The 25,360-nt window shown below is 44.7% G+C and overlaps 2 protein-coding genes across 5 annotated transcripts; both read right to left on the reverse strand.

Annotated features, from left to right (window-relative positions):
• Window positions 1-440: 440 nt before the first annotated feature.
• On the reverse strand, window positions 441-13,011 carry LOC147232452 (ceramide kinase-like). Of its 3 annotated transcripts, XM_086149298.1 has the most exons (14): window positions 12,701-12,973; window positions 10,263-10,298; window positions 8,152-8,310; window positions 7,444-7,566; window positions 7,228-7,353; window positions 7,080-7,146; window positions 6,825-6,970; window positions 5,301-5,375; window positions 4,952-5,104; window positions 4,514-4,619; window positions 4,244-4,323; window positions 3,569-3,774; window positions 3,266-3,486; window positions 441-3,178 (listed from the first exon to the last, which is right to left on the reverse strand). In XM_086149298.1, exons 1-14 carry the CDS (start codon window positions 12,834-12,836, stop codon window positions 3,091-3,093), a joined length of 1,722 nt encoding a protein of 573 aa, XP_086005424.1. In that variant the 5' UTR covers window positions 12,837-12,973; the 3' UTR covers window positions 441-3,090. The 3 variants fall into 3 exon arrangements, with proteins under 3 accessions (XP_086005424.1, XP_086005425.1, XP_086005423.1); XM_086149299.1 differs by lacking the exon at window positions 10,263-10,298 and having other exon boundaries at window positions 12,701-13,011; XM_086149297.1 differs by lacking the exon at window positions 10,263-10,298 and having other exon boundaries at window positions 7,228-7,566.
• A 2,458-nt stretch (window positions 13,012-15,469) lies between these two features.
• Window positions 15,470-19,297, reverse strand: LOC147232453 (zona pellucida sperm-binding protein 3-like). Of its 2 annotated transcripts, none has more exons than XM_086148777.1 (9): window positions 19,160-19,297; window positions 17,702-18,009; window positions 17,477-17,595; window positions 17,063-17,166; window positions 16,794-16,971; window positions 16,606-16,723; window positions 16,449-16,531; window positions 15,875-15,957; window positions 15,470-15,760 (listed from the first exon to the last, which is right to left on the reverse strand). In XM_086148777.1, exons 1-9 carry the CDS (start codon window positions 19,275-19,277, stop codon window positions 15,693-15,695), a joined length of 1,179 nt encoding a protein of 392 aa, XP_086004903.1. In that variant the 5' UTR covers window positions 19,278-19,297; the 3' UTR covers window positions 15,470-15,692. The 2 variants fall into 2 exon arrangements, with proteins under 2 accessions (XP_086004903.1, XP_086004901.1); XM_086148775.1 differs by having other exon boundaries at window positions 17,441-17,595.
• Window positions 19,298-25,360: the final 6,063 nt, after the last annotated feature.

Raw genomic sequence — 25,360 nt, forward strand, 5'->3', positions numbered from 1 at the left:
AATCGCAGGGGAAGTTCCGTTTATGAGAAAAACAAAAACTAAAAAATAAGAAACATTTTAATCTGATCAAGTCAGAAAATTGACAAATATTTTTTGCCACATTTATTTAAAAAAAAATGGTCGGAGATGAGAAATTAGAAAAAAGAAAAAAATGGGAAGGAATTGTATTAAAAACAATACCTCGAAAATAAGTATTCAAATGAAATGAAATCAAATTATGAATAAATCACTTTGCAAACAAATGTATATTTGTAAAACTTCAATAACAACTCTTTAATAATCAGCCAGGGACTTTCTTGCTTTGAGGAGGAAATCCTTAACACTGCACTGCTGTTTCACTCAAAAATAAAAATATCTATAATCATAATGCTTTTAAAGAAATAAACCAAAAGCCAACAGTGTTCCACGTCATTCGGGCAAAATAAAGAGACAGGGGTCAAGTTCTTGTTTCTTTAATTCCTGATAATCGATCGGCTACAGCAGGAGCTGAGAGTTCCAGCAGAAGGTCAACTGGCACCCATGGTGCTTTGACCACACACACACGCACACACACACACGCACAAACACATACACGCACACACACACGCAACACGGTGAAGAGGTTGTCTCCAATCTCAGGGTTCCGATGTTTGTCTGGCAGCTAGCTAAGCCGCTCCCGGGAGCTACAAGACTAGCGTCGGCGGCTAATGATTGCTGCGCCAAATGGCATAAAACCCCTAGGTCTCAACCGAAACATGCAAATCGAATCTATCAGGTTCTGCTTTTTTCTAGATTCTACGACTAAAAACAAAGATTAAAGACAACAACAACAATGTAACGCTATTCAAGGCAGCTACATGTTAATAAATATATTCTAGAGAAAAGACGAAGGGACTCCTGTCGCACAACGACACATACATGTGTGTGTTTGTGAGACTCATTTGGTTTGCTGTTTGATTGTAGTGCCAGCAGGGGGCGCTGCAGGTCCAGAGAACTCTTCAAGAAAGGGTTTTGGAACCATGAAGAAGATTGATTGCCAATGAATCTGAAAAATATCGGGCTTATATTGACAATTGTCTTCATTTCTGATCAACATCCTGTTTTTGTTTTCTTTCCTGGAATGACATTGAAGCTCTGCCTTTCTCCACCTGTGGGTTTTGGACTGCTACATGCGAGCAGCGGCTACGACGACAGGCTGCCGCCGGCTCAACGGGTCCAGAAAATACGAAATAGAACTTAAAAAATTCAGGTTAGATGATGCAGGTTCAGGTGAAATAACGAGCATGTGTGCCTGCTAACACACACTTGCTAGCAGATATTGATATTGCACAAGCCGTATTAGATGTGCAATTCCGTGTTTTGGCCACTAGGGTCCTGTTTTTCCAGAACCGGGTATTCTCTGTGGCTCTGAGAGATCAAGCAACTGAAAGTAGAATCGATTCAGCTAACGCTAAGGATGGCTAACGACGGACTTCCTGTTTCTGTTGTAGCTCTGTCGTCACATGATATGGGAGTGAGAACACCAGAGCCTTTCTCTTATAACACCCAGTTTAGCCCTCTGCTAGCAGAATGAACTTAAATATGGATGGTGAAGATGTCAGTTTGGGCCACTTGGGGCGTTTGTAAGGGCCGCCCAACGGGGTTGACGTGCTGCCCCCCCAGGGTTGGTGCGCTAGCCCATTTAGTTCGGCTACAAATTGTACCTTCCCAGTATGAGATTGTACGTTCACAACAGCAGTTGATTTGCATAAACGAGCAGAAGGCGCAAGACTTGACACACTGGCTCGGCAGCGGCCAGCTTGACCGCCAACCAGCTCCTCTTTGCCATGATGCTCTGTTTTGCGTAGTTTTGTCTGAAAAAATATATATCGTACGTATATACCCCACAACTTTACGGACAAAGAACGGAAAACGCTCACACCACTGACAGACACCAAAGACGACAGGCAGAAGCCTCAGATGCCTGACGACCTCGTAAATGATAGACAGATGTCAGGCAGCAACTGGCTCGAAACAGACGCAGGATCGCAACCCAAGGGAATCCACGTTGGTTGATTGACTGAGTCGAAAGTTATTGACTGGATTATTCCAGATGGAGATTTTTGCAGATGAGTCTTTGTATCGCGGTCGAAAATCACCCAACAGACGTGCAACGGAACTCGTCATGGGCAAGATTGTATTGTCGGAGATTTGTGGCCAGGAAAAAAAAGTTGAGGCAAGTCCGATTCAAAAAACCCATGAGGTCAAGAAGAGTCTGTATCAACCGGAGAAGAACTCGATCAGGAATGCCGACGAGAACGAGATGGATTGGAGTTGAGACTCTGGGAGGACCTGGACGAGTTCAGTTCGGGAAAGAAGAACAAGACCAAAAAAGGGGGACATGGTCCAACGACAGCCAGAGAGGCCATGAGAGGCTCTGGAAGGTGATCCAGCAAATGGCCCCGCTGACCTCCAGACAGCCTACGACTGTCTATGTATCCGACACTTGTACCCAGATTGGACGCCCGGGTCACTGATGCACCAATCCGTCGCCTGGGAACCCCAGTTAGTCGGCGCAAAGGTGGGCTTAGGAATTAGACTGGCCTGAGGGGAAGGGATTGGAGGACAGCGCTGCGACCCTGAAGCTTCAATTAGTGTGACAAGGGGACAACTCGGGGTTGACTGAGTTCACCAAGACTCTATGCCCTTCTGGATGGCACCTTCGGTCATTATGGTCTGTCCCAGAGTAAAGATACACTTCTCTAGCTACATGGTAGTTGTTGGTTGCATATCGTTAGCCGGGCAAGCCGACCGAAACGGGTAGAGTCATTCTTCCTGATGAAGGTAAACGAGGCAGCCTCTGAGGGTTTTGATATGAAGGTGCAAGACGTGTAACAGCCATTTGACCACACACACACACACACACACACACACACTCGCACACACACACACACACACACCAGCATGAAGACCAAAGAGAACGTCAAAGGAAATTGTTCAGACCCTAAAATGTGTTTTGGTTTGCTTTTTTTTTCAGCAGGTGAATCCCATAGGGGCCTGGCTTGGGTGTTCTTCACGAACGTCAACACGGTGGCTGGACTCCAGTGACTGACTGGGAATGGAGGCGAGGGTTTATATTGCACACGGATTGGTGAGATCCTCAAACACCGCCGGCTCCTCAATGCCTCGTGCGAACAGCTTGATCAGCTGGCAGTGCGCCCTGGCGGGGGGAAAAACAGGTTCTGGTTTGAAACTGGGTCGAGACGGCGGTGACGAGGGCCGGCGGTGACGAGGAAAGGTGCCTCACCTGACGTCGATGGCCGCGTGGGTCAGGATCTCGCCGTCGCAGTTCCAGCTGCTGTAGGCGGGCGCGCAGCCGCAGGCCGGGTGATCCCGGCAGATCTGGCTGAAGATCTGCCGCTTGCTGTTCTCCAGCAGGTCCAACTCCAACTCCGAGTCGCTCTGACAGTGACGCGGCGTGAAGCGAAAACGTCGGACGCGGTGGACCTCCACAAACGTCAGGTCAAACTGGGCGGGACACAAGCACGCGGGGTGAGGACAATCTGTCCAAACTCGTTTCGGGGGGGTTTCCTCTCGATTGGCACCGCACCTGGTCGTCTTTGCTGGTGTGTCTCAGGAGGTGCCGGAGGAAGTTGAAGCGGGAGCACTTGCGGACCAGAATGAGGTCGGTGGTGCCGTCGGCCAGGTGGGCGGCCGGCGAGAGGCCTTTGGGGCTACGGGGGCAAGCGCAGCTCATGCTGGCAGCGTTTATGGCAAGGAACTTCCCTCGAATAGTCCGCCACTCACTATCGCTCTCTGGACGGAAGGGATTTAAATTAGAAAAAAAAAAAACAATCACCACATACAACATTTCAGTTAAAGGACAGGTCACGTTCTTGTGTGTTACTATTATGATATTAGAGACAAATGCAGGGATGCTGCGAAATGCTAAAACATTAGCAGGGTGATCATTGCAAAAGCCACAACTTCCTCGAATGGAGCTTTTGAAGATTCAACTTTTATTGGGGCGCCAACGTGGTTGTTTTCACCGCCAGTGAACCTCTGAGGGGGACTGAGTGATACGAACCCCCACAGCTCCTGAGTAACATGACCTCACGTTATGTTTGGCGTTCCTCTAAGAACAAGTCCTGCGGTTTCTGATTAAATGTTACTGCACTCGCAGGCATATTCTATCCGGACAAGTTGGGAGTTTCACGCTGAACCCTGGTTCTCCTCTTACTGGTTCTCTAGAAGCATGTTTTCTTTTTGTGCGTTTTCCACTCACCGCAGTCCGACAGGTGGTCCGCCTCGTACTTCTCAGATCTCCGCGAGAGCAGCCGCCCGTTGTGCTGACAGATCACACAGCTGGACATCGACAGACAAATGGGAATTAATTTCAAAAGGCGTTGCAGGCACCTGCTAGCTACTCTGCATGACAGCAAAGATGAAGACTGTCTGGTGGCGCTAACTCAGTGGAAGGTTAAATGTGTCTGCTCACTGCTGCAATTGTCAAGTTCAGCCTTTGTAAAACAACATGAAACGTGTTTCTCTTCACCCAGATCGGCATCTGGACGCGTCCCGCGGCGTTCCCATGATCCCCTTGGCCGGCAGGTAGGAAACTGTTCCCTCGTAGTAATTATGAGTGAGGAACATCTTCAGGCCTGCGGAGAATGAAGAGGTAACTTTGAAATAACAGACGAAAGAAGTCAAAAAATCAAGGTAGCCTCATTGGTACAAGGGTACTGTAGTACTCTAGTGCTACTGGTGACATCACGTGATTAAAACTCCTAAACAACAACAATCCAACGTTCTCCTCACAGTTCCTGTAGTACCGCGAATACTATGGATACTGCAGTACTTTGTTCCTGGTGATTTTCTGATTGGCCCTCCAATGATTTATTTGATTACTGGAGAACAAGCTGATTGTTCTGTTTATAGAGGCGCTTGTTTTTGGCCTGATGACATGGCAAACAACTCGATTTCATTTCTCAACCTGAGAGGTCGTATCTGGCGGGTCCCATCCACCTCTTCCTCTCGCTGTCCGTCAGCACGTCGCCATAGAAACCATATCCAAGCAGCGAGACAGAGTAGCGCAGGAAGGCATTGTTGTGGTGCACCGAGCAGACGTCCAGCGGCTGAGAGTCCCCTGGGCGCCAAAACATACAGCGAGCACATAAATACGCAGACACACACACAGATACACACATTTGCAATGTCACGTATCCTCCCAATTTCCTGTTTGTTGTTATTTTGATTTGTTCTAAGCAAGGTTGCAGGCAGCGTGCACTGCAAGAGGTCAATTCTTGGAGTGCAGACATTCCAAAGGCAGCAGTCGTACTGACCCACGATGATGTGCAGCGCTGAGGTCACTGGGTCGTTGGTTCCCACGGTAGCGAAGCAGATACAGTCCGTCGACCCTGAGAGACAGACATTCTCCGTCAGGGGTGACGTCCAAAAATGCTCGCTCAGCAACCAGGAGAGTTAGTCAGAGAATGAGTGACTTTGGTGGCGAGGTGGGGAACGAGTCAGCGAGTAGGCAAATTAAATCAATGACTGCGTCGTCGTGTGGGAGTAACATGGGAGTTAGTCGGAGAAAAGAATGAGTCATGGACTAAATCAGTGAGTGACCGGATGAACTAATCCAGGGGTCGGCAACCCTCAACACCCAAAGAGCCATTTGGACCCGGTTTCCACGGAAAAGAAAACACTGGGAGCCGCAGTTAGTATTTGTCGCCTAAAATAAAAAGTATCGCTGTATATATCGCTTTTTCGTATTTTGCCTACCTGTGGTTGAAAGTCTCGACAAATTGACGGTGTCGTGGCGGGTGTACCGGCTTCCACGAGTGTGACGTATATTTTGAGCGTCGAAAAATATACAAATATAATTTAATTTTAATATGTCAAGACCACAACAAACTTCCAATTTAGATCTAAAATTAAAAAAGTAACTTACACAAATAAAATGATTTTCAACTAAATACTTATAATCTACATCCCCCAGCCACTCGGAGCCGCAGTGTAAGGATGAAAGAGCCGCATACGGCTCTGGAGCAATGGGTTGCAACCCGTGAACTAATCAGTGAAGGTATGGATGAGTCAAGGACTACGTCAGTGAGTGAATTTGTCATTGAACAAGTGAATGGAAGTGAATGATCCAATTACTAAGTCAAGAAATGAGTGAATTATTGAACAAATCAGTTAAGGGGAATGGCAAGTCAATGACTAAGTCGATGAATGGGTTAGTTGGTGAATCGCAAAATTAGTCAGTGGGGAAATTAGGGGGCGTTAGTAGATCAGAAGTCAGTGAGGCATTGAATGAGTCAGTAACTTAGTCAGTGAGTGACCGAATCAGCAAGTGAGCTGTGAGGAAGTGGATGAGTCAATGACCGAGTTAGTTGGTGAATCACTAAATTAGTCGCGGGACTTGGTTTGTGAGCAAGTCAATTGGGCAGTGAATGTGTCAGTGATTAAGTCAGCAAATGTCTTAATTGGTGAATGTGGAGATGAGTGAGTCAGCAAGTGAGTTAGATGCTGAACAAGTCGATAAGGACATTCCTGAATGGGTGACTTCAGGTAGTTGTTGACAAGAACATTACATCGTTGGGTTAATCATCCGATGACTTGGCAAGCGAGTCATCAAGTCAGTTGATGAGGGACAAAATGAATCGGTGAGTTACTGAGCAAATGGTTGAACGTGTGAGTGAGGGAGTTAGTAACCCAGTCAGTATTGATATTTGTGGAAAGTCACGTCAATATGCAGTGTGACATCACGTCTCAGGGGCAAAGCCAGTTTCTGACAGTCTCTTTACGTGTTCAAGCTAACTAAATGCAGACGTTCTCATCTCTGCTTCCCGGATGGAGCCCACCTGCAGGGATGATCCCGATGCGGAGTGCGCAGGGAGCCAGGGTTTCGTCGGGAGAGTTCAGGTCCACGCCAGCGTCCAGCTGTGTTCGCCAGACCAGGCCATGCACAATCTCACTGAACATGCCGTCGCCTCCCACACACACCACGCTGCAACGTAGCGTTAGCAAGACGCGAACGGTCATTAAGACTGACAAATATAAACAAAAAAAAAAAATCAAAAATGATTTTTCTCATATTAACTTGAAACCAAACTGACCCGTCAAACTTCTTCAGCTCCGCCTCTGCCCTCAGGTGATCCCTGGCGTGATTGGCGTGCTCTGTCACTATGGTAACGAACACGAAATGGTACAGTGTGATACACATGTATGTCACCGTGAGAGATGTCCGGCAGCGGCAGCACTAACCGATGACGTGTGTGCCAATGCCGGCCTGGGCGAACAGCGGTGCTACCTTCTGCTGGTAGATGCGTTTGCCCTGGCGCTTCCCGCCATACGGGTTGATGTAAACCAGCAGGTGTCTGGGTCTGCTGGCTAAACACAAACACACGCACAAAGCAGTGTTACGATGACAACCTTGAGTGTGTGTGTGGGTGTGTGTTTGCCTTTTATGGAAAGACATACCTATAGCAGCGAGTTGCTCTCTGATGCTGCTGACCCAGAGTTGGCACAGCGCCCCCTCTGGGCAGGTGAAGGTGACCTCGGTGCACCGCCAGCGGTGCTGCCGACACCGGTCCACGTACAGCACTGCGCACACACACACACACTGTCAACACACACACCTGTGTAACCCAGTACCATGTCTACGCAAGTGGCTTCAGGTGTGTTTCCTGTCCTAACATGCATGTTTACACGCAGGTGTGTATTAAGTGGAATTTTATTTTGAAGGGCGGACAGAAAGTCAAAAGTGGTCTCACGTTCCGCCCGTGGATTAATCTGTGTGAAACAAGCTACTTTGTGTCTACACAAGTGTTTCAAGGTGTGTTTCCTCTCCTAAAACACGTTTAAAGGCAAGTCTTGAGGTGTTTCAACACACACACACACACACACACACACACACACACACACACACACACACACACACACACACACACACACACACACACACACACACACACACACACAAACAGTGGAGGATTGAAAGTCACTGGACATAAATGTGGTGGGATTTTATTTACAAGCATAGACAGGAAGTGGAGAGTGATTCCACATTAGTACCCCGAATGAATCGGTAAGGGACCTGTTGAAGTGTGTCAAGGTGTGTTTCCCGTCCCAAACACACACACAAGTTTACAGTCATTTGGTACCACTCAGTGTTTCTGTGTGTGCTACCTGTAAAGGCCTGCCTGCAGGCCTTCCCTTCCCTCTCCTTGATCTTCCTCCAGCTGCCGTCATCCCTGTGTGAGCCGACGCTCTCCTCTTCCTCCGCCTCCTCCTTCTCCTCCTCCCGCACGGCGATGATCTCTGACACGCTCACACTGTGGCACACACCTGGCACACACACACACACACCTCATTAGTCCAAGAACCACTTATTTATCTCCTGGGAATTAGCTGCTGTTTTCACAAGTGGGCGACCTTCACCATTTGTTTTGTAAACAATGCACGTGGGACACACACACACACACACACACGCATAAACACACACACACACACACACACACACACACACACACACACACACACACACACACACACACTCTTTTGCAATCTTTTTTTGTTTTTCTCTTCTAATTTTACTCCCATCTCTGTCTCTCTGATTGACTGTCATTGTGTTTCCAACGCTGCTTAAAAATAAGCCGAATTTCGCCCCTAGGGGAGTAACTCTGTGTGTGTGAGTCATCAATATGACTCAGACACACACACACATAGACACGCAACCGGACGAGACCAAAATAAAAAAAAACAAACACATAAAACAAGAAAGGACACGGCTGTTTTTTTTGGTCATCAAACTTCCGGAAGGAGGCCGGGCAGCTTGAGGGCCGCAGCATAGAATTTATCCAGAACCCTGCTGCTGTCACCATAACAAGAGACAATCAGGAAATAAAGAAAGTAAAAATTATTATTATAAAAATATATACAGATATTGATATATAGACAGGTCTTATTGTACTTCTTGTTTGTGCAACACCTTTAATGGACTGTGCTTTATGAATTAATTCTTAAATGAAATTCTTATTACTATCAATCATTATCATAGCTAGTATATCTTCATGTATGAGACTGTATACATACATACATACATACATACTATATACATATATATATATATATATATATATTTGTGTGTGTGTGTATATATACATATATATATGTATATGTATACACACACACACACATACATACATACTTAATATATATATGATTATGTGTAACTGTACACACATACATATGTATATAGAGCATATACACATAATATATCGACACACATATAGACATGATGATATATGCATATACACATGGACAACTATATTTACAGCATGTGCATGTGTGTGTGTGTAAGTGTGTGTGTAGGCATATATCTTGATTATCAAAATAGCATTTAAAAAAAAAACAGATAAAACCATTAAACTAAACTGGAGGCAGAAAAGGAAAGGGGACAGTGTGTAGTATCGAGACAGTCCACCGGAGGAAGCAGATAGCCTAAGGGGCAGGGATGGGGACGTGTGGATACATGGAAGGGGGGCAAAGAAGGGCAGCATGTTTCTGCTACAGCACCAAACTTAAAGAATATGTTTGGTTTTATTGGTTTAATTAACACAAATGTTAATTACTTTTTTCATCCATAATGAGGGAGGGGCGACGAACAGGCAGTGGGACACCTGATTACGGTCAGAACAGCAACAATTGGTGGAAAAATTCATAAATATATCCTGTCATTTCTCACTGATGTGCAGGTGAATTTTTTTCATTTCCGGCATCATGATCAATATATTTATAGGTTGTGTTACAGCGACCGACACAATTAGTTGGCAAAGAAACAACTTGTACCTTGGATAGCGATCAATCGAAAATATATAAATATATTATGAAGATTGTGGAAAAAATTGATTTCCGGCAACGTCTTTGAAAATTGCAAATGGGTGTTAAAATGACACAAAACTGGATGGTTGTCACACAAACATTAAAAACTATATAAAATAAAGTTTAAATATGAATAAAAATCATATTTAAAGAAAAAAAATCTAATAATTTGCAAAAGGAAGCCATTTTATATACTAAATCATATCTATTATGGATATGATTACTGTTTAAATATTAAGACGAACATCTAAAAAAACACTGATCCTCAGTGCTCTTATTTTGAAGGTCACCCTAAAATACTCGGTGCTGATAAAAGGTGATTTCCGGCCACATCTTTGAAAAGCTTAAATTGTTGGGATTGGCTTGCGGCAGCAGAAACATGTCGAGCGCTAATTCATGGATCCCCGGTTTCCTACCTGAGTCTGATCCTTGACAGAGAGAAACACAGAACCCTGCGAACAGACCGCACAGTTACATGCGCGTACGCATGCACACACAGAGTAGACTGACAGAGAGAAACAAAAAACCCTGCATACAGACTACACAGTTTTACACACACACACACACACACACACACACACACACACACACACGAACACACACACACACACACACACACACTACAGACTGACAGAGAGAACCAAACAACCCTTTGAACAGACCGTACAAGTACACACACACACGCACGCACGCAAATAATCCACGTCTATATATCTCAAATACAAAATAGAGAAGATCATGTATCAAATAGATGCTGGCTATACTTCAGCACATGTTGTCCTTCTCAACTCAGGACAATGGAAGTTTTTGTGAAGGTTGGTTTGGCCTGAACATGATATACTTCGGTAAATTAGTACAAATATTAGAAAATGTGAGCGTGTGTTTTAACAGCTGCTAATATCACTGAACAGTTAATAAACGTTCACAGTGGAAACACGATCGCTACACAGAGTGTGTGTGTGTGTGTGTGTGTGTGTGTCTGGTTCACAAAAGATGTGCGTGTACGACCATGGGAGGTCAAACAGGTTCCCTGCATCAGTCCAGCTGTGATGCAGCAGTGACATCACAAGACCGAATCTCCCGGATGAGTCATCAGCAGGGACAGAACCCTGTTCCCCAAAATGCATGTCACGCCCCCCAGTGTGACCCAATTTTTAGGTAATGTCTGCCCCCCACTCCTCCTACGCAATTGAACTATTTATTTTTTAGGGAATTTCAAGCAAGTTTTATGAAAATCTCTTGCTGATTTTTTGTTGCTTTCTATGATGCAATTCTATGCTAATAAATCAATGAGGATATTTATAGATCTCCGGGGGTGGGTGCTGCTATTTCGCCTGCCGTTGCGCACATGGGGGGGGATTTTTTGAGTCCAATCCCGAGGACAGACTGTATTTCATTTCCTGTATTAAAAACTTTGAAAAAAAGCAGAAGTGGTTTTTCCTGATGGAAATAATTATTTCCACAGCAGCTATAATTATGAATCCGATCTGGTTGCAGTTTCTGCTGACTGTCGTTTTACCGCAAGAACTTGAAAAGGAGAAATCATTGTCCTCCAACCTTAATTTGGTCTTGTTGAGAGAATTACCCAGATGTCACATTGGAATTATCAAGGAATCAACTGAAAATCGCCAAGCTGATCAAGCAAGAAATCACCCCAACAGTCTTCTTTAAATAGATAAAAGTCACAAATTAATCCAATTCCCTCAGTCATTCATTATCTTTGTCCCTGTGTCGGGCATTCAGAACCCAGCTCAAGTTGACCTTTGACCCCAAATCAGGCTGATTTTCTAAAGGAATGTTCATGAACCCCCACCTCCAACTGCTGATCTCTGACTGGCACTCTGATTACGGCTCTCAATAACGTCGGGTTCCTTCCATGCTGAGAACCACCTGGGTCAAAGGTCACCAGTGACCTGTGACTTCTTCAATGGGAAGCTTGCAGTTCACACGATTGCATTGAAGTCCCTGAACGCATTAACACTGTTTTCACCTTTAGCTGTATTATTTTTCTCTCTATGCAAAAACAATTTGTTCCAAATGATAAAAGTTATTTTTTCAGGAGATTACGAGTTCATATTCCTGCCACTCATTTCTATCTTTTTAATAAGTTCTTTCTAGTATTTAGATATTTCCCTGATAATAATAACAATGATTTGCTGCTGTTTTGCTTAAAACGAATTTTATCTGTTTATTTGTTGCCAGATTCACATTTGAGTCAAGTTTGAGCATGTCTGGCTGATATTTCCACTTATTATGCAGTGTTTTCTGTTATATATTTCCAGTAAAAAATTAAAAAAAATCACCTGTCGCTCCTAATTATTCGTTGTTGGAGTATGTAATCTCAAATGTTGACGTTGCAGCATTTATCTCATTTTAAATAACTTTCAATTTATTATAATAATTACTCGCTAAATGACACCCGACCTCTTGGAAATTCCGCGGCGGTCATTTCGTGTTGACGTTATCACTAGTTCCTGTTTGTTTCACGCTCGCTTCCTGTTGATTTCACACTCATTTCCTGTTTAGTTCAAGACTAACGCGTTTGTTTCTTTGCAGTGATATTATTTTTCATAGGAAAATTTGACTTTCCGGTCAACCCGGGGCGATTCTCTCACATATCCCCGGAGGGGGTATTTTCCCCGGGGGTGTCGGTGGGGGTCCCGACCCCCCACCCCCCGGTTACGTAACCCGGTTCTTCGCGTCTCTCCTGGGATTTTGACTCAGGCGAGTTTTAAAACCTCCATCTTTTCTCCCCTTTGTTTGCCGCGCCGCGCTCACGGCCTCCGCACAAAGAAAAGTCAGGGGACGCGGAGACAGAGAGAGGGGAAGAGGGGGCACCGAGCCCGGGCCTTACTGGGTCTGAACGGGTGGTACACCGGGCTGGAGACCCGTCGCTTCCAGGTGAGCTGGGACCGGCTCAGGCTCACTTCATGCGCGGCGCTTCTGACGCGGAGCTCGGACAGCAGCAGCAGCCTGCCCGGTCTCTCCATCTCCGTCCTTCAGCCGGCTGAGGAGGTGGTGGCGGCGGCGGCGACCCCGGGAAGCGGTTACCTGCGAGCGGCCATTTTCCCTCCGTCTGACCGGAAACGAACGAAATCCGCAAAAGAACGAGTCCGGTCGCGGAGCCGGCGCGAGGCACAGCGCAGCCGTGTAGCGGATTTGGGCTCGCGATGTTTTTTTTTCTATGACAGATAGCGGTCCACACCGGATGTGGGCGGAGCCTCAAGGTGCGTTCAGGTACTTCCGGAAAAGTCCCGGAAATGTAAAGTTACATAATATTATACCTCAACGCAAACTATCTCCTGATTATTAACCAGTTTCTTGTTTAACGAACACACGAAATCCTTCATTAAAATATAATGTTCTAAATAATCAAGTCATTGTTTGTGAAGAAAAGTTTGGAAAGTGTATGAACATTTTCTTTGCGTATTTGAATATTATAGATAATTGGAAATATGTAAAAAGAGAAAAAATCAATAACACACGAATCTAATAACAAAATCCAACAACCAGGGAAATGGCTTGAAAAAGGTGGAATACACTTGAAAACCATGGCAAGGTTATGCGGAAAAACACAAGAGATCAGAATTTGACAGCCAGAAAGGGATCCACATTATTACTCTTTCAAGGTCTGTATTTTCAATCTAACTTTTCCAAGCTCAGCAAATCAGTTTGGAGTATGAGTATATATATACACTCCAAACTGATTTGCTGAGCTTGGAAAAATTACTCACAATATATATATATATATTCTTATTTTACTTATACTTATTTTTAATATTGTCTTACGAACTGTTCTTACGAACAGTTATCATATTGTCTTCTTCTTCTTCTTCTTCTTCTTCTTTCGGCTTTTCCCGTTAGGGGTCGCCACAGCGAGTCAACTTTCTCCATCTAACCCTATTCTCTGTATCTTCCTCTCTCACACCAACTACCTTCATATCCTCTCTCACTGCATCCATAAATCTTCTCTTTGGTCTTCCTCGAGACCTCTTGCCTGGCAGCTCCAATTCCAGCATCCGTCTACCAATATATTCACTATCTCTTCTCTGTACATGACCGAACCATCTCAGTCTGGCTTCTCTGACCTTCTCTCCAAAACATCGAACATGTGCCGTCCCTCTGATAGACTCATTCCTGATCCTATCCATCCTGGTCACTCCCAAAGAGAACCTCAACATCTTCATCTCTGCAACCTCTAGTTCTGCCTGCTGTCTTTTGGTCATTGTAACAGTTTCTAGTCCATACATCATCGCTGGTCTCACCACTGTCTTGTACACCTTTCCTTTTATTCTGGCCGATAGTCTTCTATCACATAGTTATCATATTGTCTATTTTCCCCAAAATGAAAATGGCTTTTGCAACTATTATAATTATTTTTGCGCGACTTACAGCTCAAACTGCTAGCCGCGATTTGCGTTTTACCCCCGAGCGTCATACAATTATACACATTCTTACGAAAACGCGTCAAAATAAAACCTTCGCCAAAATCAATCCAAATTCCTACATCTCATCGAGCACCTAAAGGCATCACTAATCCCTGCGTCTGTCGTCATCACGTTCTCGCGCGAATGTCCTGTGCTGAACTTTTAGTCTCAGCTGGTTAAATCAAGATCAAAACATACAGATGTTGTATTTTAATCAGGAATATTTCAGTAATGTGGATTTTAAAAAAATATAAATTAATGCGGGTTTCACTCACGTGTTTTTTCGATTCCGGTAAATGTTGTACTTTTAATCCGAGCTGCTGCAGGGACTAGTCCTGCAGATGATCCTTAAATTTGCAATTAAATTACTAAATTCGTTATAGGAACGGTGAAATGTAAACTTTATTTAAAAGTTTGAATATTGTATTTTTTTAAACATTTAATTTGAATGAACGCCTTACGAACTGTAATACTCCCGTGAGACGATAGGGGACGCTGATGTTCCAGATTGACGTTAAACGCCGACAAGTTCTTTAAGCCTCCGGACTTTGACTTTCGACCAGAACCCTGAGCTCAGTCCTCAAACATTCAAAGAAACTTTCGCAATTTGTTTTCACTGCCCATCGGTGGAGGAGGGATTTATGCTCTGGCTTTAACAAATTTCATCTGTTAAACATTGTACATTTACTCAACATTCGGAAAACAAACAGTCACTTCCAGAAAAAAACAGTGGTTCTCAAATCAGCATCTTAGTGTAAGTTAGTCTCTAGTCATAGAATGTCTGCAAAAAAAGGGAGGAAAATATAATAAAGCACAGGGTTTATTTTGAAATCCACAGCCAAGTGTGACCCTTCGCAGTCACCTTGACACGAGACTGATGAAAGTGCCGAGGGCAGGTTTGCGTGTTGTCGACCAGGCTTCTGTCCTCAGGTGAATCATGGCGACACGGCTCATCCAGCTGCGTCCTCTCAGGCGATGTCCATATAATAGACAGCGGTGAGACTGAGGAGCAGCTGTCCTGTCCGGAGGCCTGCAGGCTCCGCCCCGCCAAAGCCAGGCTGAAGGTCAACATAACACTGACGTCCCCTCCCCCAACCACCAGTCAGACTTCATAACGGTGATTTGGCCAGAAAAATATTCCCTTGCAGGAGACTGCCTTGTCTGCAGCCCCTTTGGCATAGGGCTCAGGTCATCTTCAAGCATAAAAAACCCATAAGACATTGGGGAGAAATAATCTTTAATTGCAAAGTTAAAAATACAAGTTAAAATCAGGTGTCCAGGAAGTGGATCCTAGCACTCTTCAGATCTTTTTTTTCTTCATAAGCGCTGTTATTCATTTAATTATTCAAAATTGTCCTGCTCCCCGTCTTCCAATCAGTGCTGCATGTCAAACTAAATAAAAAATCTCCGTGCGACATTTTATTCTGAAAGGGGCTTCTCTTTCACTGTGATTGGTCCAACGACCGTTTCCTGCTCCCACTTTGTGTCTGAGGAGAGAGGACAGGAATTGGTAGTTTGACGCTGAGCATTTGGTTTTGTAGTTTTTGCAGAGTAGTTGCAATATTAGCTAGCCGGATGAGGAATGTTTCGACGGAACAGACCTGGGAGGCGGCTCCCGCTGCTTGGGTGGCACACTGTGTTGCAGCAGGAGCAGGCTTGATGGTTGCCGCTCGCTTCCCACCACCTTTGTGGAAAGGAAGAGTTTGTGGGGGTTTAGGCTACCTTACCAACCAGGCCTTTGTTTTCAGGAAATCCAAGCGCAACATGATTCATGTGGATTGCGTGTAGCTTTAGCAAAACAACCCGCTTCAGACTCTGGAAATTCTCATCTGGATCCACGAAAATGTGACTTAGATGTCAAACCATCATTTGTCTTAGTTGTAGTTTACAATGCTTGTGAAAAGCCTCCAAACAATGGTTTGTGGGGGGGCAACATTCTACCTTTTGCATGTTCAGAAGGTTATTTATTATGCTAATACTTGCAAGTGTTGCTTACAGGCGTTTTAGGGCAAAGTGCAGGTGAGCTAAACCTGCGCTAGCAGTCATTCTTTGACCAAAATGCCGCTTCAGATAAATTTGCTAGCGAAACAGAACTAAAATGCCAACTTAAGCAAGATCCTGATTCCCAGCAGGGAAATCTTGCAGCTATAAAAACAGCATACAGTGCCATCTCACCCGTTGGCGAAGGAGCAGGCCTTGTTGCTGGCGCTGATGGCAGCCCCTACCGCGGTCGCTCTCAAGTTGCAGGTAATGAAGAGCTGACGACAGGAAATGCCAATTAGTACGAACAAATGTCAGTGACATCCAGACTGATGTTGCGCCTGTGTCTCACCACGCCACGGTCATCCTGTTGGAAGCGGAAGGCCTCCACCTCGAATTGTAGTTTGTCTTCTTGAGTCCGTGGCAGGAACTTTGAGTCAGACTCTGTCAGCTGGCTGTCAAACAGGCACCTGAACACAGCGGATGTCACTGGGAGCGGGTTGGCCAAACCAATTGGTCAAAGTGAGGCTGTAAACTCACCCGTTGTTCCCGAGGAACGAGTACCGCGGGACGGTGTCCACATTGGGCACGATAGTGGCAACGCAGCTGTCCACCACCACCCTGAGGGGGGCGTGGTGGTACTGCTTGACCGCAACCTCGAACCTCATCATGTCGCCAAGGTAGTAGATGTGAGTCGGGCGAGTAGACTCCCCATCGTCTAAGTAATAAAATCATCCATTAAAGCTAACGCTACCTCAGCTGGAGCCTTGACTAGCATCTGTTTCTGGGTCGTACACCGGAGAACCCACCTGCTAGGAGCCTGAAGGAGAAGTAAAGGGTTTCCTCCGCACCTTGCGAGTAGCTCATTTGGTTCGAGATTGGAGTCAGCCGTCTGCTGCTCACTTCGTGTTTCCTGGAATGTTTGAATGGAAGTTGAGAACATTTCATGACCAAATGCCGCTGAAGCCAAAACAGTCCCGTCTGAGGGACACACGACCAACAGCCAATGAGACTGAAGCTGCAAAGTCAGATGTTAGGAAATCTTCAATAAAAAAATAAAAATCGGCATCACCATATTTCCCCTTAGACCCTTGCACAAAAACCCCGCCACCCTGGTGATACGACTCCAACTGGCTCGGCGACACCGCCACAAGTCGGACGTTTCTGCAAAGTTGTCGCAATGTTACCTTGATGGGGAGGGCAACCAAAACCCGGGCTCTGACCTCTGGTAGTGACACTCCACGTTGATGGACACTTCCTGTGTGCGGATGATGCCACTGTTCCCTAGAGGGCTGGGCTTGTAGATCAGCTTGAAGGAGTAAATCAACGAGTCTTCATCCAACTTGGGGTAGAAGAATTCCGGTGCAGAAGGAAGAGATTACATGCTGCACATTTGGATACACCTAAAAAAAAAACCCCTAATGGGTTTGTTGTCTCCTCTGCCTCACCTGCAGCTGGCTGCCGCAGCCGTGCAGCTCCGACTCAAACACCAGCATCTGGTCCTGCACATCCTCGACGGCGGGGCAGCCCCCCAGCGTCACATCCTCCACCTTGACATGATGCCCGATCCCCAGCAGGTCCTTCTTGGCTTCCACCCGGATGGTGGACTCACCGCAGGCTACCGCCACGCTGTTGGCCGCCGGTGGAGGCTTCCTGGGCTCGACGGGGACCCGGTGGCGGACCGGCTCCTCGGTCGGGAGAGTCGGGTAACGCCACACCAGCGGCTGGTCAGGTAGCTGTTTCTCCTGGGCCACACCTGCAAGAGTTCTGACCTTGAGCTGTTTCTTTGATTGAGGAGATGTTTGGCTACAACCAGACAACCGATGAACAGTTGCCAATCAGCCATTAAAACGATTCATTGAATCACTTAGTCAGAACAGACGATCTGCTTTTGAGATAAGGAATCTCAGAATTAAAGCTCTTCATGGTTTGAACTGCAGCAAGAGCTTTGGTTCCACTGACGAACTCTTGTTCTGACAGAACCCGATCACATGATAACAAAGTTCTGGCGTCTCAAGGCACTCTGGAATGCTAGTATTCAAGTTGCGGAATTCATTGGACGTTCTAACTTGTCCAGATTTTAAACCATGAGTCATCATGGGAGATTATCTGATTGCTTGGTTAATTTTCCGGCTCATTTCCCAGCTACGTCACCACGGCGAGCCAATCAGAAGCTGCTGTCATGCATGGGGGGGGCAGTGACTCAAGACAAACTCTCGATGTCACTCAAGCTAACTAGCAGTGATGCTACACACATCCACTACTGCGGTTTGTTTTCCCTCCAAGGAACCTTGATGATCTCGTCCTTCGGTAGCCTGCAGCTATTTCATTATTAGCTTTAACTGAGCCTTCAAGTTTAATTGCAGCTTTTTATTTTGTTTTTGCAGCTCTTCGGTCAGTTAAAGCAGAGTTTAAAACCTTTTCCGGGGGGGGGGATTAACCTCAGTTTATGATGGAGATTCATATTCTGCGACAGGGGGACAGAACCATGAAGACCAAAGTCAGGCTTAAGTCAGGTTTAACAGACAAACAAGATGTCTTGAGGACTTTTTAGCATTTTTGTTTGACGAAATAGAGCTGGCCAACAAAAGAGCGACAAGCTGCCAAAAACAAGAGTAATTGTAATGTTTAAAACTGAAAGTTAAAACAATTTGACTGAGATTTTTTTGTAAAACAGTTGGGAGGTCAGTGAGCCAGCAACGACTTCAGCTGTTATTTTCTAATTAATACATGAAGAGCACGTTAAGATCAAGAGTCCTGACTCGAACGGTTTAGTGTAACTCTGTTTTATCTCACACGTTGCTTTCAAGGACTTTCAGTCACGGCCGTTGTATCCATGTTGATTCTTCAGCTTAACTCCTGGGAAATTCATTCAGGCATTTTAAAGTTATTTTTTTTTAATTTACCTGCAGGCTTGGGGAGATGACGCTGTGGTTTCTGACCGCCGGACTCCCAGCGAAGATCCCGGGCCATGGCCAAGAGCCCGCAGCAGAGAAAGAGGAGAGTTTTGGTGAGAGCTGGCATGTTGACACTTCTTGCTCGTTCCCCTGTTTCAAAATGAGCCAGCGGGGGCGGCGGCTGCAATGTTTTTGAGCTGGATTCTCCTCCCAGGCCTGATTATTGACGAGCCTCCAGCCGCGCCTCATTCACAGGTCGCGCTGCCTCGCGACTCCGAACCCAGAAAATAAGAATAAAACAAGAAATGTATAAAGTCGCTTTCAGTCAAGGGAGATAATGGGATCAATTTTTCTATATTTTTTAAACAATCATTGTTATTAATAACAGTGCGATGAGTTTCAATCTCTTTGACTTGGACCATAGTAGCAATTGTTACCTGCCAACATAACAAATCCAGGCATTACTCACGTGTATGTGCACAGCAAAATAGATCCAGGAGATAGACACGTGTTCATGCGCAGCATTGCAAATCCAGGACCAGTTTGCATGTCACATAACAAAACCAGGTATCAGACAGGTTTATACGTAAAGTAAAAAATTCAGGTATTAGACACGTGTTTACATAAAACATAATAAATCCAGGTATCAGACACGTTTACATGTAACATAACAAATACAAGTATTAGCCATGTGGTTGCATGTAACATGACAAACCTAGGAATCAGACACGTTTACATGTAACATAATAAAGACATGCATTAGAAAGGTTTATATATAACGTGAAAAATCCAGGTGTTAGACACGTGTTTACATAAAATATAACAAATCCAGGTATCACACATGTTTACATGTAACATAACAAAACCATGTATTAGAAAGGTTTATATGTAACATAAAAAATCCAGGTGTTAGACATGCGTTTAACATAAAACATAACAAATGCGGGTACTAGGCGTGTTTGCACGTAACATGACAAATCCAGGTATCACACACGTTTACATGTAACCTAATAAATCCAGGAATCAGATATGTATCAGCATGTAACATGACAAATGCAGGCAAATTGGAACAATTTCCAATGACGGCTGGGAGCATCCCTGTGGTCACAAGACACATATTTACATATAAGTTAACAAATCCAAGAATCCGACAAATGTTTACATGTCACATAAAAAAATCCAGGAATTGGACATGTATTTACATGTAAAATAACAATACATGGAATTAGACACATGTTTATGTACAACATAAACAAATCCAGTGATGATATGTAATGTAACAAATCCAGGAATCAGACATGTATCTCCATGTGACATGACAGATTTATGGACGGCAAGGTGGTGCACGGTAACGGTTCTTCCTCACAGCAAGAAGGACGCTGGTTCTATTCATGTCAGATTCCAAATACAGAGGATAAAATGTCAAAATTGTGTGAATTTGTCAGTGACACTCGAGAGAATCCCGGATAAGTGCCGGATAAGGGGTAGATAATGGATGGATGAATAACTAAACCAGGTATTAGACACATGTCTATGTACAACAAAACCAGGAATTGTATTTGTTAATGTGGAACATGATAACTCTGGGAATTAGACACCATTTGCATGTAACATAACAATAACATGCAAGACATGTCTCTACATGTGACACAAAAAGTCCAGATGTTAGACATATGTTTATATGTTGCACAATAAATCCAGGTATTAGACATGCTTATACATGTAACATAATAAATCCAGGTATTAGACATATGTGTACATGAAACATGATAAATCCAGTTATTAGAAAGGTGCCTGCATGCTGTTACATGTTTCCTCATTCAGTCAGTGATGATACAAAAAAATACAGCCAATATCATGTTCATCTATTTGTGTGCGTGTGGGGGGGGGTTGGATATTGTTGTTTTTTCGTGTGTGTGTGTGTGCATGTGCATGTATTTGTGCGTATATGTGTGTGTCACTGACTAATTAGGGTCTTGATGAAGTTCATTGGATTGAAGTTGTTTATGGATAATTAGAGGCAGAGGAATGTTCATCCTCATCGCTAATGAGGCTGCCAAGGTCATGCACACTCATATACTAATCCCTATGCTAACTCTCATGCTAACAGTCATTTTTTTATTTTCATTGAAGCAGATAAATTGGTAAATGGCACAGCCCAGCCTGTTCACTCCTAACACCGCAATCTTATAACACTATAGTTTTACATTTAAAAGAAATTTATACAAGTGGTATGGTCTAAATGAACACAGTTTTTCTTCTTTAGCTCTTTAGCTAGGTAGCAGTAGAATTGTCTCTAAAGGTTGCTGTTAATATTTTGTATGTGAGTGTGTGTGTGTTTGTGTGTGTGTGTGTGTGTGTGTGTGTGTGTGTGTGTGTGTGTGTGTGTGTGTGTGTGTGTGTGTGTGTGTGTGTGTGTGTTGTACCGCTTGTCAACTCCCTTCCTTTTCCCTCCGTTCGTTGCTCACCCTCACTGATATTAATGAGTTCCCTCCGTTCATGTCCTTTAATTATGAACTGCCAGAGGAAGGCAGTGTGTGTGTGTGTGCGTGCATGCGTGCATGTGTGTGTGTGTGTGTGTGTGTGTGTGTGTCCAGTCTTTTTAGTTTAACATGGAGTCATTTCTGTGCCGACGTGGCTGTTTTATTTTTTCGAGGGGTTGTCGTTTATTTTGGAAAACCAAGCACTTTTGTTCCTGATGACGGCAGCTTGTTTTTAGGGACGACCTTGACGAAAAGGAAAAGTCCTGAAGTCGGCCCTTTATGTATCTATCTCTGTCCATCCGTCTTTCGTCCACACCCTCCTGTCAGCTCTTGTTCACTCATCTTCTGCAAAGTACATCTCTTTTTCCACATTGAAAATCCTCAAAAAAAATCCTGCGGCCTGTGCGATCTGTAGTCCACCGTCTGTGTGTTTAATTTTGAAAATCTATCTTTTGTGACTGACTTCCTCCTGTACGAAGCCCCTCAAGGGACACGGGGGTAAAAAAACTGAAGGGTTAAAAAGCAAAAGAGATTAATTTTTTGTGAGATTTTGCAGAATTTTTGCAAAATTATTATTTTTGTATTTTTGCAAAAACTGTTAACCCTGATGATGCTATATAAGGCTTGCAGGACAGGCATGTTTAGGTAAGGGTGGTGTGATACCGTCACTCTATGGTAAGGGCATAATAATATTAGCTTACCTTAAACTCTGTGTTGCTACATTAAGTGAATGAATGTTATGTCCACCTTGTCTCCAATTTTTTTATTTTCTTTTCATTTCAAAATTTTCTCCCCCATGTGCCCTAAGGAGCGCCATAGTAGTGGAAGGAAGTCAGGTACAAAAGATAGATTTTCAAAGTAAAATGGTCTGGTGAAAGGAGGGTCTGGTGAAAGTTTGTCTTTTTTTTCCTCACCCAGCTTTGCGAGATCTTGCATTGCAAAAATTAATATTTTTTTATCCCTCAAATCCCCCCCCCCATGTTCCCTAAGTGGCCCTGCAACTGTCTGTGCTTTTTATTTTGGAAAACACTAAGAGCAATATTCTTGTGTGAGTGGTAACACAAAGAAGAGAGAGAACTTTATTGAGTTTACTGGTTTTGATTAGTTGTGTTCACTGTTCGTAAAAAGGAAGTCACGGAGGACTATTTGGAGCGTTTCCTGCCTTTGAGAGACGTCCCAAAAGGGGACATTAAGCATTTGAAGAGAAACAAGTTGGGCACAACAGTCATTCAATGACTTAACTTAGCAGCCAAGACTTTAAGGTAAGCTAATCTATAGCTAGTCCTGCAACCCAAAAGTAACATCGTTTAGGGGAAACAGTCTTGTGACATCTCACAAAAGTTATTTTTTCCTGCCTCACTTTGCGCAATCTTCTATTTTTTTGTTTTTTTACCCTTCAAAATGTTTTCCTCCCAATATCCCCTTAGGGGCTTCGCCACAACCAAGAACAAAATGACACGCCAAAACTGAGAACTTGGCTCAGAAGATGGAATGCTGGGTGAGCTAAGAGTAAGCGAGGTAGCTGGTCGGCTAAATCTGCCCGGTAACAGACCTTCCCGCTCGCTGTCTGAACATCCAAACAAAAAAGACGGTGGAGGAGAGTTTGTTCGGCACTTTCACTTTGGTTACGAATTGTTTCTGAGGAGGAGAATGAGTGAGTGCGGCGTCGCCGATGGAGCAAAACGCCTTTATCGACATCGATAATTACCTCCTGTACCTTAACTTGTAATGTATGTGAGTATAGGTTTTGTATTTGAGGTACTTTTCCAAGATCCGGTGTTGTGGCTCCTCCCAACCCTCCCATTGCCATGGTCGCGAGCGTGAATAATGGTGGCCAATGCGGCGCCGTTTTTCATCCCCTGGGCGCGGGGTCATCCGTCACCGGAACAACCCCGCGCCCCACCTGCGCCCGCGACAATAACAACCCTCCGCCCCCGGGCTGTGATGGACAGCCAGGGTGCGGCGTTGCGCCCGGACGGCGGTGGAGGCAGATGTTGACGTTTCCGTCAGAGGTGCATTCAAGGTGACCCATCCGGCCTGATGGATGCAGCTAGGCCGTTTCCCAGCAGCTGGCAGACCTTTAGGTCTTTCACTTCCTGTTTCTTGGAGCGGCCATGCCTCAGACGCTAGCAGCCAATCAGCCCACTCCGATTTGATCAATGTTTTCTCCATGTTCTGCTGGGTTTCGCCTCGTGATCTCCTGCATGGGTTCTCTCCATGTTCTCGCTACTCTCACAGTCCAAAACCAGTTAGCAGGTCAACTGAAGACTCTAAATGAAAAAGTGAAGGGATCGATGTTTGACATTTGACCCGTCTAGGTTAAGCCCCGCCCCCCCAAGTGTCCACGAACCCCCCCCATCCCCTTCACCCAGAAGGTCTTTACTGTCGCCATCCAACATTTTAAGAAGGTTATTACACCGGGCTGCGTTTCAATCGGCAGCTGCACAACGACGTCGTAAATCACAGGATAACAGGTGACCCCTCCACACACACACACACACGCCACCATAAAAGTGATGTGTTTTTCCTGTTGCCGACTGGATGAGCAGGATAAACATCGGCTGATCTCTTTATCTCCAGGGGAGACAGAGAGAAGTACTGCTAGGATACGTGAAAGTACACGAGTGAGGCGCCTCAAATACAATTTATTTTTGTTATTAGTATTGTTATAAAGTACGTGTTCGATACAATTCTACTTCTTAAGGCTAATTTCCTAAGTAGTTTTTGTTCAATTACTACTTTGTTTACCCTTGTATACTTTCGTTAGTTTGGTGGAACCGTAAATTCCAGCGATGCAGGTAATATAAGCAAGCTAGGGTTAGCATCAGCCCCTCCAATTTTCTTGATTCATACCTAGGAGTTGACATTGGTCTCCTCCTTAATTTGCAACCATTGATGGGATTGGACCCCAAGGCATTCACGCTAGCCGCTATGCAAGGTGCTGCTAGTGTTAGCAATCAAAGTCGCTGATGTGGATTGCGGTTTCGTCACCAGAAATGCTGCGACCTGGCGACAAACTGGGGAGTAGTTATGTCATGCTAACAATGTGTTGAAAAAGCTACCAGTGAAACAACATCAAGTTTGTTTTAAGATGTGTTCATGTGATGCATTGTTCCCTGAGTCTTTTCACCTTATTGGGTCAAATGTCGTGACTCCCGCTGCTATACTGTGTTACAGCTAATACGCTGGGCACTATGCTAATGTTAGCTGTCTGAGTCTTTCCACATTACCAGGTAAAGTCCAGCAACTCCCGCTGGTGCTCCTTGATATGAAAGTCCCTGGGCGCTATGCTAGGTGCTGCTAATGTTATTCATCCAAGTCACTGATGTACAGTAAGCCCGATTGTGGCCTCGTCATCAGAGGTACCATGATCTGGTGACAACCTGGGGAATAGTTATGTCCCACCAACAAGTGGTAAACAAAGCTAGAGGTGACGCAAAATTTGAGTCTTTTTTAAGACAAGTTCATGTGATACGGTGACGCCTAAGTCTTTTCACCTCAGCAATTCAATCCTGCGGCCATACTATGTTACGACAGCTAACACACTCGTGCTACGCTAGGTGCCGCAAATGTTAGCCGTCCCAGTAGCTGATGTTAATATTAATTGTGGTCTTGTCATTAGAGATGCCGCGACCTGGTGACCACTTGGGGAGTAGTTATGAGGCGCTAACAACACGCTAACAAACCTAGCAGTGAAACAATTTATTTTTTCACGACGCGCTCATAT

This window comes from Fistularia commersonii, chromosome 7 (assembly GCF_037954325.1).
Source record: "Fistularia commersonii isolate RoL2024-O1a breed Wild chromosome 7, RoL_Fcom_v1.0, whole genome shotgun sequence".
In the NCBI taxonomy this organism is placed as follows: Eukaryota; Metazoa; Chordata; class Actinopteri; order Syngnathiformes; family Fistulariidae; genus Fistularia; species Fistularia commersonii.